The 16,224-nt window shown below is 43.7% G+C and overlaps 1 protein-coding gene across 1 annotated transcript in view; it reads right to left on the bottom strand.

Moving 5' to 3' along the window:
- prex2 (phosphatidylinositol-3,4,5-trisphosphate-dependent Rac exchange factor 2) overlaps window positions 1-16,224 on the bottom strand; it is an 89,756-nt gene that overhangs the window by 27,143 nt on the left and 46,389 nt on the right. The window contains exons 20-29 of the mRNA XM_023416905.2: window positions 15,963-16,099; window positions 14,103-14,220; window positions 13,260-13,444; window positions 11,390-11,551; window positions 8,508-8,730; window positions 8,157-8,364; window positions 4,439-4,618; window positions 3,544-3,638; window positions 2,790-2,872; window positions 1,796-1,886 (exon numbers count right to left, since the gene is read on the bottom strand). Coding sequence (XP_023272673.1) covers window positions 1,796-1,886; window positions 2,790-2,872; window positions 3,544-3,638; window positions 4,439-4,618; window positions 8,157-8,364; window positions 8,508-8,730; window positions 11,390-11,551; window positions 13,260-13,444; window positions 14,103-14,220; window positions 15,963-16,099 — 1,482 coding nt within the window. The remainder of the gene's footprint in view (window positions 1-1,795; window positions 1,887-2,789; window positions 2,873-3,543; window positions 3,639-4,438; window positions 4,619-8,156; window positions 8,365-8,507; window positions 8,731-11,389; window positions 11,552-13,259; window positions 13,445-14,102; window positions 14,221-15,962; window positions 16,100-16,224) is intronic.

The following is a 16,224-nucleotide window of genomic DNA, read 5'->3' as shown; positions in this document are numbered from 1 at the left end:
TTTTATTCTCTTTTTCTTTCCATGTCACCCTCTCTCTCTCTCTCTCTCTCTCTCATATCCATCCATCTATTTCTATTTCTGAGTGAAATTATAGGTCAGTCAGACCCAGACCCAAGCCAATCCCACAGACCACCAGTTTTTTTTCCGACTGCCTAGAATCTAATCTTTTTGTCATCTCGTCTTTGCAGTGGCAAAGCACGAGTGTAAAACCCCGTCAATCTGATGTAACCCCTCTCGAAACTAGACAGAACGGCTTGTGACAAAGTTTACTCTGGAGACGGAGAGCAGATTTGTGATAGAACGGTGGCTGTTTAACGGAGACTTCAAGTGTTTGTCTGTGTGTGTGTGTGTGTGTGTGTGTGTATATGCGTGTCTGAGGGCGACACAGAGAGTGAATGCTCCACTTGTGCGATAATCCTGTTTGCTGTGTTATCAACCGCACACATTACTGGAGTTGAGATGGATCAGCTCTGATCAAGGCCTTCACATCCCTCCTGAGGCCATTTATGCATACAAACATACACACACACACACACACACACACACACAAAACACAAGCGGACCTATTTTCAGTTGAAGCGTATCGACGCTCACTTGAGGATAGGCTGACAGGAGAGGGGTCTCTGTGTGCCAAACGGGTGGGGGATGTTTGGGGGCTTTACTTATCAAAACATACAGAATAACTGGGTAATCTAATCTTCAGCTTTTAGTCATCACACTCTATTAAAGTCACATTCAAGGACATAAAATAAGCAAACTTTTTCATATCAGAGCTTATAAAAAGCCTTACATGGTACAATACGGCCCACATTGGTACAAAACATAGTTATCATCCCTGCGCAGTCTGCAGGCCGCGCCTTGCATCGCTTATAACAAAACAAAAAGGAAAAGAAACAGTTGTTGCTTTTGAGCAGAGTTTTCTTCTATCTTATCTTCAAAATGGGTTGAGTCGTCGGAACAGAGTCGCACAGATCATGAAAGGGCACCGTAAGCTAGTTTGGATTTGTAGCGGGAAGTGATAAGAATAAATTTAGCCCCTTCCAGCAACATTTCCGACATTTTCCTGAGAGAGATAAAAATGTAACAATAGCCGCTGCGGTTAAACACCAAGGCCAAGAGGAGGTGAGGTGGCAAATAAACACACGGTGAAAACAAAATTATCAGATAACATACAAGCACGGAGGCTGTTACAGGGTCACTTTTTCCATTGACTGGTAAGAAGCACTACAATAACAGTAAAACTGGAGATGAGTGATGCTTTTTTAACACCATAAAGTGCTTCTAAAGAGAAGGGCACTGCAATAGCTGAAGGGGGGAAGAAGTGGAGAGACGGGAGGGAAAAATAAAGAGAGAAGAAAATGGCTGGGAAACTTTTTTTTTTTTTTTTTTTAGGTGCTGGAATCCACCTACAGTACATCCCCATGTCTCTGCAATCACATCTGTGCTCACACACATTACACAACAGGAAGTTGTGGCCCCTACGCACAGGCGGCTGCGACATTTTTTCATCATAAGCTCTGTTTTCTCTCAGCACTGTGGTGGTCGGGCTCGGGAGTTTCTCTAATATTATCTTTCTTCCACTGCTCCGCTGTGCAGACCCAGAAAGACCCAGGAAGCAGAGCTACACATCAGCAAGAACACTCACAGGGAACTCACGTACTGCTGCAGCAGACAGTGAGATATTATAAAGGAAAAGACACAAAGAATTTTTGCGTCTCTTGCTCAAACGTTGGTATAAGATGCTGACAGATGAGTGTTTCGGAGCCGGGGTTACATCACAGTCCCGGTGTTTTACCTTGTAATCCTCTTCCGGGTGTGAAGCACTTGGTCTGCTCAAAGGCCCGAGCCACCACTGTTCCTCTCAGCATGCTGGTGATTGAGTCCACCTGCAGAAAGCACAAGGGTCAAGTTGAGGCACTTGCATGACACAGTTCCTCACTATAGAGCCAAGATCGAAAGTATGCAGAGGGAAAGAAGAAAAAAAAATCTGCTGCCCAAACATAACCAACACCTGTTTCACTCGCTCGCTCTCTCTCTCTCTCTCTCTCTCTCTCTCTCTCTGTCCCACACATTTTCACACATTTCCACAATGAACACAATTTGCTGTGCAATATGTAAACAAAGCTGGGGAAGCTGCTCTACAATAAAACAAATGACAGGAAGCAGCGAAAAAATGCAGAGACAGCAAAATATATTTTTTTCTGCTTTTCCACTGTCGATGGAGACATCCTCATAAAAGTCCTCGTGGATGGTCTAAGAGTGTGTGTGTGTGTGTGTGTGTGTGTGTGTGTGTGTGTGTGCGTATGTGTGGTAGAGAGTGTAAATGTGTACTCAGATATGGTCAACGTTTGCATCAATCCTCAGCACAAGTAAAAACAAAACACTATTCCTATTCTTAATACACAAATGTTCAAGTAAGACTTTGACCTTTAAAAACATTAACTTGGGCATGAAAAATAACAATTGTTTTATGTTTTAAAATCACAGTTGAATCATGAGGATGTTGCACATTTTTGACTGGGATGATACATCTTATATGTGGGTAAAATACCAATCAAATCAGAGCCATTCCCAATCTATCACACAGTCCGACATAATAACTGACCCTCCACCTTAGTTGGATAAAAGAAGTTGAATTCATTCCTCAGGAGAGGATTCGAAACAATGTTTATCTGCAAGATGTTCAGGGACGAGAGCAGCTTTTTAAAAATCTAAAGACAGTGAGGAAGTCAGTATTCCCACTAGACAGCCACATCAGTCACATCTGTATCGATTGTTAAGTGACCCACCTGGCTAAACAGATGCTCCAGGAAGCTGTGAAGTTTCTTCTGCTTATCGTGAGACAGCCACACACTGGAGGGCATCTCATCTCCTACGGAGGTATGGTTACAATTTATCGGCATTAGTCCACAAATGTACAGTATTAAACTCATGCACAATGACTGTGTGTTGTCTTAATGCATCAAAACATATATGACTGCATAAACAGCATGTGTGTCTGTTCATTACCTTTCTTTTAATGTATACATTCTTTGGTTTTAAGGTAAAGAAAAAGAGACGATACCTGACATCACATATAGCTGCGAAGTGTGTGTGTGGCTGTGTGTGTGTGTTTGTGTGTGTGTGTGTGTGTGTGTGTGTGTGTGACACAGAGACATCCTAACAGAGAGTGGGAAAGGATATTTGACAGGATACACAGCTGTGTAACACGTTAATGACAAATCCAGCTGAGATGTGTGGCCAAACGGCTGTCATATCCAATTAGATTCAACGTCAGGCATTTTTGTTCTCGCCTTCCATAGAGGTGTAATCACCTCGGCTTGCCGGATTGTAATCATGACCTCTCACTTATGGGACTATTTTTTTGCTCCATTGTGGTTAAATGAGGTCATGGATTACGATACCTATCTGGTCTGTGTACTGAATGTAGCCATTTACAGATTTACAGCTCATACCTTTTTTTAGACTGTAAGTTATATCATTCTACCTGCAAAAACCCTGCAATGATTACATGGAGGAGAATAATGCGCTGCATTCGTGTACCTGAGTCCATCTCATCACTGTGAACGTAGGAGCTGCAGTGGCTGCTGCAGATGCTGGTGAAGGAGGCGATGGAGTTTCTGTTGCTGTTACAGTCACTGATGAAATGAAAAATATGTTTATGACACAATATACTTCCTGTACTGCTTCTTCTACACTTGTGTCATTTTGGCGACCGGTAAATAAAAAAGATACCAATTTTCAATAAGACTACACTTATAAAGGATTTATAAATGGTTTATGATTAGGTTATTAATTCGGTTGTTAACACTTATAAACAAGTTATAACACAGTTTTCATACATTGATGAAGGCTCACTATTTAGCAAGATCAAGTTCATGCTTACTACTCATTAATCTTACTAATGGGTTACTACTATTTATAACTGGTAAAAGGAGCCTTATTGTAACTGATTAATAAATTATGTGTTTTACACTTTACAATAAAACTCCATTTCATCAGTTATAAATGTTGTAACTATCTGGAATGCTAAAGTCCTAGACAAGATACCAACCAGAAAAAAACATCTCCATTTTAATATCCACTGTGCTGAACAAACTGATAGCATGAATTATAATATATATAAATGATAATATATACAAATATGTGAAGAAGCAGCTGGTACAATCACTGGATGATGGGGGGAAACAGTACAGATACATGTGAGCTCATTATTTGGCAAGCAACCGGTCACTGTTGCTGTTTTTTATCCAATGTGTTATAACAGCTTACAAATGATTTATAAAGTATTAACAAGCTAATTGATAAACTAGTTATAAACCATTCATAAATCCTTTATAAGGGTAGTCTTATTGAGAAGTGGTACCATAAAACACAGTATTAAGACGTCTCTGAAAGTTGGCATCTTGTATGTAAACACCTTTGACTTCAGTTATACCTGTATGAGTCTCTGTTGCTGATTGTGTCATGTCCGGAGTCCTCCTGCTCGTCCCCTGCCACATTAAAACACACTTTCTTCCCGTTGCGCTCCCCCTTCTCCCCCTCACTCTCTGCGGAAATGTAACTCTCCGGGGTCCTCGCCTCTGACGCTGGAGGGTGGGTGATGGAGGACAGAATGCTGATGGAGAGAGAAAGGGAGAAAGAGAGAGAGGAGGGATTACATAAAGCAGCGACGACATTCATCCAAAACTAACACTCAAAACAGCATGATAGAAACAACGTCTTTGATCTGACTAATGCTACACAGGAAGCTCTTACGTGTGCCCCAGCACAGTAACATTTTGAACTCTACATACAGTATGTACAGTCAGTGCCTTCATGTGCGTGGGCTCGAGTGTGGGCTCCAACAGCTGACCGGGGGGGGGGGGGGGGGGGGGGGGATTGCAAACAAAACCCCAACCTGTTTGTGCTTGGCTTCCGCACCAACAGCTTCAGATGATCAGGGATCCACATCATATTAATAGGTCAAAACGTGGAGCAGGGTGCAGCTGTGTCAACACGCTGCAACTCGGCTGCAAAGATCAGCTCCCCTTCTCACTGTTCCTGCTGGTCTGTATTCTATCAGAGGGCTATCAGAGGAGCAGGAAGAGGCCGGCCAGGATATTTTCACAGTTGCAGCAACACATGGTGGCATTTAAAGCCATATTCCAATAAATGCTAGGCTTGGACTTTTTTTGATCTCTCCCCACGCACACACTCTGACACGCGATGTCTGTTTACATTTCAGGCTTATTTTAATTTGTGTCCGCTTACATTTTCCATTGTGTCATAACATTGGCCTTAAGGACATTTCAAAGTGGGGGTAGCGGGGAGGGGCTGCTAGAGGCCACACAAAGCTACGTGAAATAAACAACCTGTCCCCCTCACGTTACCCCAATGCATCTCAGATTTTTATGCCTCATTATGATTTTAAACACCTCCACCCCCACCCCACCCCCCCCATCCCTCTCTCTCCATTGGCCCCCTTTCTACCCATTCACAGGCAGACTAGGCCGCAGAGATGCCCTCATTATGGGCCACTCCAGGAGCCACCACAATGCCCCTCCAAAAGGAGAGTGGCATTCCATCACTATGGAGAAGCTCTCCAGGCTCTGTGATTGGCTATTGGTTAATAAAGAAGTGAGCGCAGTTTGGGGCCTTTGGGGTGCAAACTAACGGAGGGAGTAAAGGAGGATAACAATGACCGGATCAGAGAAGGGGCTTTAACAGAGAGAGGAAGAAGGGAAAAAACAGAAGGCAAGAGAAGGAGAGCAGGCCAAAGTACACCGACGCTTATTGCAAGCAATCGGAAAGATCTCTTAATCTCTCACAGGTAGCTCTTTAACCCACTTCGACACATTAAACCATTAGACATCAATCGCCTTCATTGCATCTGTAAGTGCATCTGCATTACAAAGCTTCACATCAGGCAGTTTCATGGTAGGACATTTGCATGATGCTTTAATCTATTCTGGGGTAAATAAAGTGGAGGACCCAATAGCTGAGAAACCACTGGCAGTCAGGATGCTATGAATGATGCACACAGAGTAAGGGAAAGATATAAAAAGGAGGAGGAAAGTGGGGAGGAAAGTGTGTGTGTGTGTGTGTGTGTGTGTGTGTGTGTGTGTGTGTGGAGGGGGTATTTGATCCAGGAAGGGAGGAGGTCTCGATATAAAACACGTCACTGGGCACGTCCACACACAGCTGTGACCCTTTGTCTGTGGCCTCCGAGACAAAAGTTCACAGGTCGCTGCCTCAAAATGGATTCCTCTACAATCAGCCAAGAAATTATGCAACATCATTCTACATCCAGTTGTTTTCTTTTCCTATATTACTTGAGGATATTTCTAATCTACTATGAATGTACTGCAGACTTCCTCTCTTAATGATGTTTTTTTTTTTTTTTTTTTTTTTTTGGGGGGGGGGGGTTGAAATAACGTACAAAAGAGCCCTTTATAAATGTGGCCACTTCGGTTCATTATTACATCATTATAAAGTAGTGCTGTCAAAGTCAGGCACACCCAGCACAGAAAAAGAAAGGGACAGAGAGAGTGAAGGATGTCTGTGTCTATGAGTGCAGGCGGGTGTGCAGACAGTGTGTGGAGGAAATAAGACAGAACAAAGAGGAGCTAAGGGAGCACAGAGAGAGGAGGCTGGGGTGCGTGAACAATAAAAGTAGTAGTGACCCTACACCAGTCAGTGAACAAGTTAACAGGCAAACTAATCTAATGAAGAAGAGCGGGTTCAACACACCCACACCGGTCAGAGCAATGACATCGAGCTTGCAACCGCTATTAGTTCCACACTCACAAGCCCCTGAGCTGTGCGTGAGCTATGCGGCTAGCGGACGGTCGAGGTCATCATCCCCTCCACAGCCGCGTTTCGCACCATTCGAACGTGCTTGGATGCAGCTACGCTAATTGGCAGGAGCAAGGCAAAAATTTGCCCAGACTAAGTCATTAAGCGCCCTGCTGTGGACTCGACTCATTATTACCGCGGTCAGGTGACAGCTCGGCTCCATCTAGGGACTTTTAATGTCATTCTCCGAATTCTGCTGCCACAGCAGAGGAGGCTTCTAATGACTAAATCAATCACATGATCATCTAAAGATTCCTAACACAAACACCCACTGTAATCAGTCAGCTGTCCACCAACTATTACCAACTACTGCAGGGGAAAACTGGAAGAGTGAAGTTTGTTTTTCAAGATGTCTCACTTAGAAGGAGGTGCTATCATCACTTTACAGGTTGCTGTGTGCGGGTATGTTTCTGTCTACTGCACATGAATGCATCGTTTGTCTATTGTTAGTGAATGGCATTTCCAGAGGGCACCTGGCCCTAGTGACACACCCTCTACTTCACTGAGACTGTATTTCCTGTTTGGGGATGGGGGATGCAGGAATGGTGTAGTGTTTCCCATTTCCTTTCCGTAGCCTCGTGCGCCTCCAGACAATGAACCCCACCAACCATGCTGAACACAGAGTGGCCAGGCAGGAAACACTGATCTAACACACACACACACACACACACACACACACACACACACACAAATGGATACAACTGTATACAAATGAAGCGTGAGCACGCTTTTGTGAACAAACCGTGCAGACATATTGTAGAGAAAACCACAGAAACGACTGGATGTTTCCGTTTTTCCTCTTCCTTCTGTTTCTCTCTACTTCATACTCACACACACACACACACACACACACACACACACACACACACACACACACACACAGGTGCTGGATTAATGACCAAAATGTATACCCACCAAGTGCCAGATGCGGCACACTGGCCACGCAGGCGGCTAAAGTTACAGCTTGTTATATGAGGCAATCTGGTTTTCACAGGACATTTCAAATTATGTCAAACAGAATCGGTGGCAGGGTATCTCTTACCATCATAAACAAAAAGTGATTTGAAGTGTTTCAAAAATATCAATTTCACCCTTTGTTTTGCAATTTGTGGGGAATATGTTAGAATAGATGAATCTCAAACTCCATTTAATGAAACACAACACCATTCTCACATGGGAATGATTTGCAGGGAGTTTTGCAAATGAGAAACAAGAAAGCATGTGTTTTTTGGTTTTTTTTGTGTGTGTGTGTGTGTGTGTGTGTGTGTGTGCGTTTCTGTTGTTGGTAGTTTGACTTGTATGTACACGTAGCCACTCACTCATGAATATGGGCGCCGTGCGTCTCCATCTCCTTGACGACAGTGGTGAGTTTGTAGAGGAGTTTCTGGTAAGCGTCCAGGGTGAGCAGGTCGTCCTCTCTGAGCAGGAAGCGAAGGCCGTGTCCCTCAGTCCTGCCCAAGCTGTGACCCGATGGTGCGGCCATAGTGGTGATGGTGTGCTGGACGTTAACCATGGGGTTCAGCTTACCTGAGGCAACACAAACATGTCAGAAAAAAAAAAAAACAACACACTGATAAAAAAGTGTGGAATTTAAAGTGGCTTGAGATGAATATGTCAAATGACTCCGCTGGGCAGGTGCTTATCATGCACCCCCTCTCCTCCTAACTCACCCTGCTCAGCACTGCTGCGTCCTCCCTTCTCCAGTGTGTTCTTCCTGTTGTCCAGCTGCACACCAAAGGCACTACCCAGAGAGGTGGTGGTTTTGGGGTAGGAGACCTCCATCACGTTAATATGACAGTTTGTGGGGCAGAAGTCGCTGCTGTGGAGGGGGGACACCTTGGCCTTGGCCTGCTTAAAGGTAGGCCACGCTCTGTTCTTCAGCACCCTAGCAAACTGATACAAAAGACAGAGATGATGATGGTTGAGAGATAAAATGTTGACAGTTTCTCTGCTGCTGAACATGGTTTATTCCGGGAGCAGGTGGTGGTGATGACAAGAGCTTCGGCCATAGTTGCGTTTACAAGACAAGAGGTTATAATACGCCTGAGTGAGTCATTATCGTAAAATGACAAGACTGGTTGGGGCTAGCTGGTTAGCATGCTGACTTCAGTAGGAGAAAAGCCGTGATAGAGACATGAGTTAACACTGGCATTGTTTTCCACTGCTGCAGACAGCTGTTGGAATGAAGGAATAAATAAATAAATAAATAAATGAATGAATACAGGAATGAAGTTTGATGCTGAACTCACAACATCTCTTCTAGGCTGGTAAATAAACAGCTGTTAATGCTAACGCTGGCTATGTAGCCATAGCAAAACTTACAAACAGCTACTTTAATGTGGTCAGAAAAAGTGAAATGACGATGTGCATGAAGCATGGATAGAGATATTGCACTACAGTTCCACTGGCTGCAGGGAATGCCATCCTATGATACTACTGGCTGGTAGGTTTATAATCAATAGTAATCAAAGGCGGGGGATACGGGATGAATCTAAGCATTATATAGCAGGCAAAAAAAATAATAGGCTCCATGTGAAATACAGAGCAGGTTATCAGTCAACTCAGTCTCCTGTTTTGTTTTACATATGCGACAGCTGGCACTGAAAGAAAAACATAAATATCCATTAGTGTATATTTTCTAAATCCCCCCTTTTTTGTGTGGCAGCTCAAATATTAAACCCAAATCAAAGATCCAAGACAGACACATAGCATTGTCATTGCTCACACATGTGAAGAACTCCAGACCCCACCACAACCATTTATCATTGAAATGGATACGAGTTGAATTAAACATGATGCATAGCAGCTCATATCATCATGTTTTAAGATAATATGATGAAAACACGTTTTATTCTACTATTTGTGATATGATTTGTAACTTCAGCAACCTTCAGAAAATGTGGTCATGTTTTAGAATTTGTTCCAGAGGAACTGTGACTAATATCAAACACACTTCAGACTAAAAATGGCGTTACTTCAAATAAAATAAAGATCCTTTCAGATAGGTTAACATCACATGCATCCTGTAGACGCTGTTGAGTGACTGAAAATATCCTCCAGGGCGGCTTAATGCTATAGGAAGGACCATAACGTAACTCCTTCCAACCCCGCTGTGAAGGTAAACTTCCTTAATGTGCTACGAGATAGCATCTCCACATCTCCACACAAAACACAATACACAGCAGGGAGCCTGGAGGAGTGTTTGGATCCAATAGAGCTGATACAGCACATTTTACACATTTCAGTTCTTTGCAACATTTGGTTGCACTTTCCTTGAACCCTCCGTCACAGGGCCTGTATCCTGTCTTGGATGTTACACAGCAGATGCTATAAACCGTTGGATCAGTTTCTAGCAACTTGGGCAGCTACATAAGCATAACAGAATTTATATGTTAACTGAGGGACTTAAACCAAACATCTCTCCTCAGTTATCTCAAATAGTTGGAGTATGGAGCCGCGGCTCCAAAGCTGATATGGGTCCAGATCGGCCGGGAGGTGACCTTCTCTCTTGATGAAACATCTCTTCACATCTCCTCTGGCCCTAGAGGTTTGTAGACCCTCATTTCCAGGCCCCAAGTTCACATCTCTCCTTTTATCACTTTCTGCTCGGTCTTACTGTGCCTCTTTATTCCGTCTTTCATTCTCCCATTGTCTACATTTCTTGCTCCTTCTCTCATTCTCTCTCTTTCAAACCACCCAACCACCACCACCTCTTTACTCTCTAGGGGTCTGAGAAGGAATGCTCCAGTGCAGGAGGGGATCTTACACAACAAAAGTCCTGGCTGTGGCTTAGCATGGCTATTTATAAGTGACTGGTAATTAATCCAAGGCCCATGCTAATGTTGAGTCAGATCTTTTCCCCCCTCCCTCTCACGCACACTTGCACGCATTAGGATGTTTTGCCTATAGACACATGCTTGCAGATGTGAATGAAAAGTGATGAAAATACTCTGGTTGTAACCTAATTACAAACAAAGCACTAGATAGTACTACATATCGCAGACTTTCAGTCAGTGATAAGTTTGCAAGTGAGTGACAGACCTCTTGGGTAAATATTGCTTCTTCACATGTGGTTCTCAATGAGAACCAATTACATTTTTTAAGACCAAACTGTGCGTCGGGTTCAACTTGTTTGCGGTGTGCTGTCGGATTGATGCACTTTGACATGTTGATGTCAGCACGCCATCAAGCACATCTATGCCTTTTCGGTGTGTTTTCTCCACTTTCCCAGGTCCCTACATGTAGGAGATTCTTTTCAACCACAGCCAGTGTGCAGTGGAGGTCAGCATGCAAGTCCTGTCGCAGTGCATCTAAGCTGGATTGACTCAGCAGGAGAACCACAGTGAAAATTATATAAAAAAGTGGTATTCCTACGCCAACGGCATCCTGTTTCTATTATTGTCAGTCTACAGAGAATTGCAGAAGACAGAGTCAATTTGAAGCTGTGTGAAAATATACTTATGCAGTTCATGGTGGAGAGAAATATCATCTGAAGGAGAGTGACTAATGAAAGGTCTCTTCAACTGTCAGCAGAGCAGCTCAGGATAGTTACCTTCCTGTAGTTGGTGATGCGCCGATTAATGTGCTCCACCCTGTCACTGCACATGGCACTGAAGCGCACCTGCAGCTCCTCTGGGATCACGTCACAGCTGGAACTCAACCTGCCACACATCTGCACCAGTGTGTCATCATTACGCGCCAGCGCCTCCAGGATCTGGCCAGAGACAGGGCAAACAAACACAAGTGATGACTAACTCATATGCCAATGCCTCTAAAATCCCTCTTTGAGCCACTAATGGGTTGTAAATGAATGACCAAGCTCTTTTTTCATTGGAAAATAGAATTTGGCTGGTGGGATGATTTCTCTACAGAATTTCATGAGCAGTTACACTCAGATGTCTGAAATTTCCATGTGCTATTCATAAATCCATCCACGGAGATGAACCCAGATTGTGATACATATGCTGTACATATGTATGTAGACTCTGACTTTCCAGATCAGAGATTAGCTATGAGCAGGAAGACAGACACAAATCTCTGAGCCGTATTAATGAGTTGCCCAGTGGAGGGGAGAGAAAAGCAGTGGAGGAAATGCAACAGCAGGAAGAGACTGAAGCACAAGAAAACCTGCGCACCCCGACAGCGCTGGCGATATTAAAATTCAACATCACACAGATCTCCGAGGACAATATGGACGGCTGGGGCAGATGTTTATAATAATACTGCAATTGCTTTCACTTTGAAGGAATGGGAAACTACTTACAGTCGCAGTCGGGACAGAAGTTTTATTTTTGTGCATATCACTTGGTTTCATTTTGCTTGGTGCTTTTAAAGACTTTAGAAAACAAGGACTGTAAATCTACATCAGTTTAAGACGTGAACCCAACTTACTATCTCTGCTAATTCACAATAAAGGACAGAGATGTTGTTCATCGTGAAATTTGGCAGTAAGACTGCTGCAAACTGCTTTTGATTTTCCACCCCAGCATGTGCGCATCTATGTCTGAGTGAATCTTCTTCCCTCTGTACGTCTTAAATCAATAATGATCGTTCTGTGAACATCACCGCCGGGATGTAAAAAGCATGCACTTAACACAGCTGGGAACTAATATGACGAAAATACAGCTGTCAGTTTTAACTAGCATCAACCCCCTCAATCTACACAGCAGGAGAGCTGTTGGCTATATCTGTACTGAAGAACTCAAAGATAAAATTAAACGTGCAATTTAAGCATCCTTTTAAATCTGAGGAAAAATAATATGACAAAGTTCTTTCGAATTATCAGTAAGAATCGCAATGATTACAAATCCTAGTGAGATTTCACTTCCATGCAATCAGCATCTACTGCTCCCCTGTATCCTGGTGAGAGACAGAAGCATTGTCATGGTTTGTTTATTATTGTTCTCCCTCATCAAGTAAGGTGCAGCTCTGAGGTGATGAACACCAACAGCAATATAAATCACCTGAAAGGTAATAAAACATTCCCTTTGTCTCTTTCTCTCCCTCCCTCCCTTTCTTTTAACTACAGCCACCTGGGATTGGCCTAAACAACATTTGCTTCATAAATTCTGATAAAAGTAATTGTCATTACTTGAACAGGACATTCCACTAGATTTAAAACTAGATTTTGACACAGGGCCCCTAGGTAACACAGCACATCAAATTTAGGCACAAGTGTGTCAATGTGCAAATGTTCTGTGCTTTTATTGTGAAAATTACCAATTCAATTAAAAGTAATCAAACGACCACATCAAGTTCATCTGGAGCCCAGTTGGTTGGACCAAACAGATAGCATCGCTGTTTTAAAAAAAGTTTGAATCCCACATAATTAAACCAACATCTGACCAGTTCATCCGACCAATCAGCCTAAAGTCAAGTCCAAATGTCCAGAATTTATCCCGCTTAAGTTTTGGACAGAATACCTTCGCAGTGAGGCTGAAGAATCCCTTGGGTTCAACCATCTTTTCCAGCACATGGCACTTGATACCAGCTGTGCTGTCATATTCATACACCACCCCGTACTCCAGGTGGACGTTGTCTACCGTCAGACTCACATGGTCCTTCTTCCCATCAATGATGGCTATAGTGTTGAATTTGTCCATCACCTCTGAGATTGTAGAGACAGAGAAGAGCAAAGAGACGGCGGCGAAACAGATTTCTGTTAACACGCAAACATGGCGGGACAGATGCACAAATCACGAAATTTATCCGGTGATTATGTTCTGTGATAAACACAAATAATCCCCATCTTCACCACAAAATGCGCGGTTACAGCGTTGGAAGTGTTCTCATCATCATCGCACTCTGTGGCAGTGTAGGAGGTCTGAGACCACCAAATCTGCAGTTCATTTGAAGGAAAGACCCTCTGCTCATGGCTTTCTTCCATCTCCCTACAAATGATGAGCAATTCCAAGAGCATTAAGTTAACCGGCCCTATGTTAACACAATGACTTAATATGGCAATAAATCCTGCTCCGGAGCTGTTTGCTATGAAGGGAATAGCTTTCCTGTTTTACTTTCTCATTGGGATCCATAAATCGCAGGGGGGAATTAACACTTGATGAGCCAGAGGAGGCGGCTGTTCTCAGACTAACGCACTCCAGATGAGCCTGTTTGGAGCTGTGTCTGACTTGTTAACTGGAGCAGGCGACGGGCTCGTGAACAAGCCTGTGTTATGTCCACAGACACCTTGAGCAGAATTTATTTTCCCAGATGAGCAATTCCCATGTCGTTATTCGTGAATGTGCATGTGTGAGTGCGGTCACCTTCGACTTTGCACTCAAAGCCGTCTCCGTTCTCCTCTGTGGTGGGTTTCTGGTTAGTTTTCTGGTTGTCCTCCTGGGCGCTCTCACTGTTGTTGTACACCCATTTTATAGTGTCTTGCTGCATAGGAAAACAATAAAAGATTTTATTGTATTTACAAGTTGATTGAGAATGTTTTTGCATCATAAAAGTTTTTTTTTAACTCAAACATCAAATGATATGTTTTTTATATTTATACACTGAACTTGTATTGAACTGCGAATGTGTTTTCAGTCACGTTAAATCAATTGCAACCATTACAGTCACACACCCACACAACTGTCAACACAAATTGTAGCATTATTCGTATCCATGCATTCTCGTGGTGAAAAGGTAGCATTTCTATTACTAGAAAGATGGGAGATTAGAAAAAAATAAAACTCTAAACACACAGAACTGTGGTATGCATGTGTGTCTGTGTGTGTGTATGTACAGACAAGCTGAGGTTTGGGTTTGATGTAGCATGTTTAGCTGATTCTGCTCAGATATGGTGTCCAGTATCACAGTAGGGTTGGCAGAGCATACAGTGTAAAGCCTTCACAAACATATGGAAACATGGTGCTTGGTGAGACCACAAAAGCAAATCCATGCCAATCTCATCAACTCACTCTAGCGTGCTGCACAAGCCTGTATGTGTGTGTGTGTGTGTGTGTGTGTGTATATCTGTCTGTGTCTGTTCTCGCCTCTCCACACCCAAACCCACAGTGGGTTTTCTGCCAAAGCTACATGCTGTGCCTGCCTACTGGTCTGTGGTCTTCTAGTGTAGAACCGCGCATACACACACACACGCAGACAGAGAGAGAGAGACAGAGAGAGAGAGAGAGAGAGAGAGAGAGAGAGAGAGAGAGAGAGAGAGAGAGAGAGAGAGAGAGACAGACAGACAGAGAGAGAGAGAAAAGAGGGTGGTTCCTCCATGTCCATAATTGATATAAACCAGCTCTCCAGTAGTGTTGGAACCCTGTAGTGCTTCATTAAGCCTGAAGTCCCAAAGGGGCTCAATTATAGCGACACACCGCGCTAACTCACACCCTTGGGTTTCTATTTTTGACACAGTTTTCCCACCTTTAACAGGTGGACTGAGCTTGATCTCTCCGCTTACACTTGTCTTTTGTCAACTACTCTGGCCGGCATGTTCCCTTGTTCCTTCATCTTTCTCCTCCCTCCCTCTCTCCCTCCAGCACTTTCACCCACCCTGAGTCCCAGCCACCCCCAGATCCTTTCCCACCTCTTGCTCCAGCCTGCCAGTCTCCCACAGCAGGCCCACCACTGTGAGCCAGGGGTCAGCACTGGAGGAGCCAAAACTACTATTATTTCTGTGTAATGACCCAAGACAAGGAAAGATGGAGTCAGAGAGGGAGAGAGATATGAAGGTAAACGGGAGCTAGGAGGTCTGTCTGCAATTTTTTTCTCACGGTCAACTAGTCCTTGCTTTTTTGTTTCTTTTGCTCTTTTATGATCTCCCACACTTCTCCCCCTTCTAGTTTCATTGCATAACTCTCAGATCAAGTAGCGTATAATTCAAATTATCTTAACTTTCTACCAGTAAGGTCATGGGAAATGAAAGGGTGACCTCCAGTAAGTAATCTTTATAAGCCCAAAAACCATGATAATGAACTAGATCAAACATAATTGGAAAAATCAATTCCTCTTTTCTTAGGGAACTGTATCTTCATTTATTCCAATTCTAGTTTCTAACACTGCTCATAATGACGCACAGTAGATTTTGCTGTAAAAATGTACAGTATGTCACCGTTAAAAGTGGATAAGATGAGTTAAACCAGTTTATCCCCATTTGCCTTTCCTGCCCTCTCCTCCTGTCTCACCTGTGTGGGTCGGCGGTACTTCCTGCATGCGGTGACATGAGCAATGACGCTGGCATGGCTCTCCTTGCTTACGTTGATGCCATTCACCTTGATGATGCACTGGCCTGGGTGGAGGCCAGCGATGGCTGCAACCGTGCCTGGCGTGAGACGGAGACGAGCAGAAGAGAAAGGAGGGGCGTCAAGGGCAACAACCACTGCACATTATCATGCAGGTGCACTGAAACAAACACCAGCACACACACCCCCCCCCCCCCCCCCCCCA

Source organism: Seriola lalandi, unplaced genomic scaffold, assembly GCF_002814215.2.
Source record: "Seriola lalandi dorsalis isolate HSWRI2012SDOR001 ecotype SW California unplaced genomic scaffold, Sedor1 jcf7180002054570, whole genome shotgun sequence".
Classification (NCBI taxonomy): Eukaryota; Metazoa; Chordata; class Actinopteri; order Carangiformes; family Carangidae; genus Seriola; species Seriola lalandi.
This window is presented reverse-complemented; position numbering and strand designations above follow the sequence as displayed.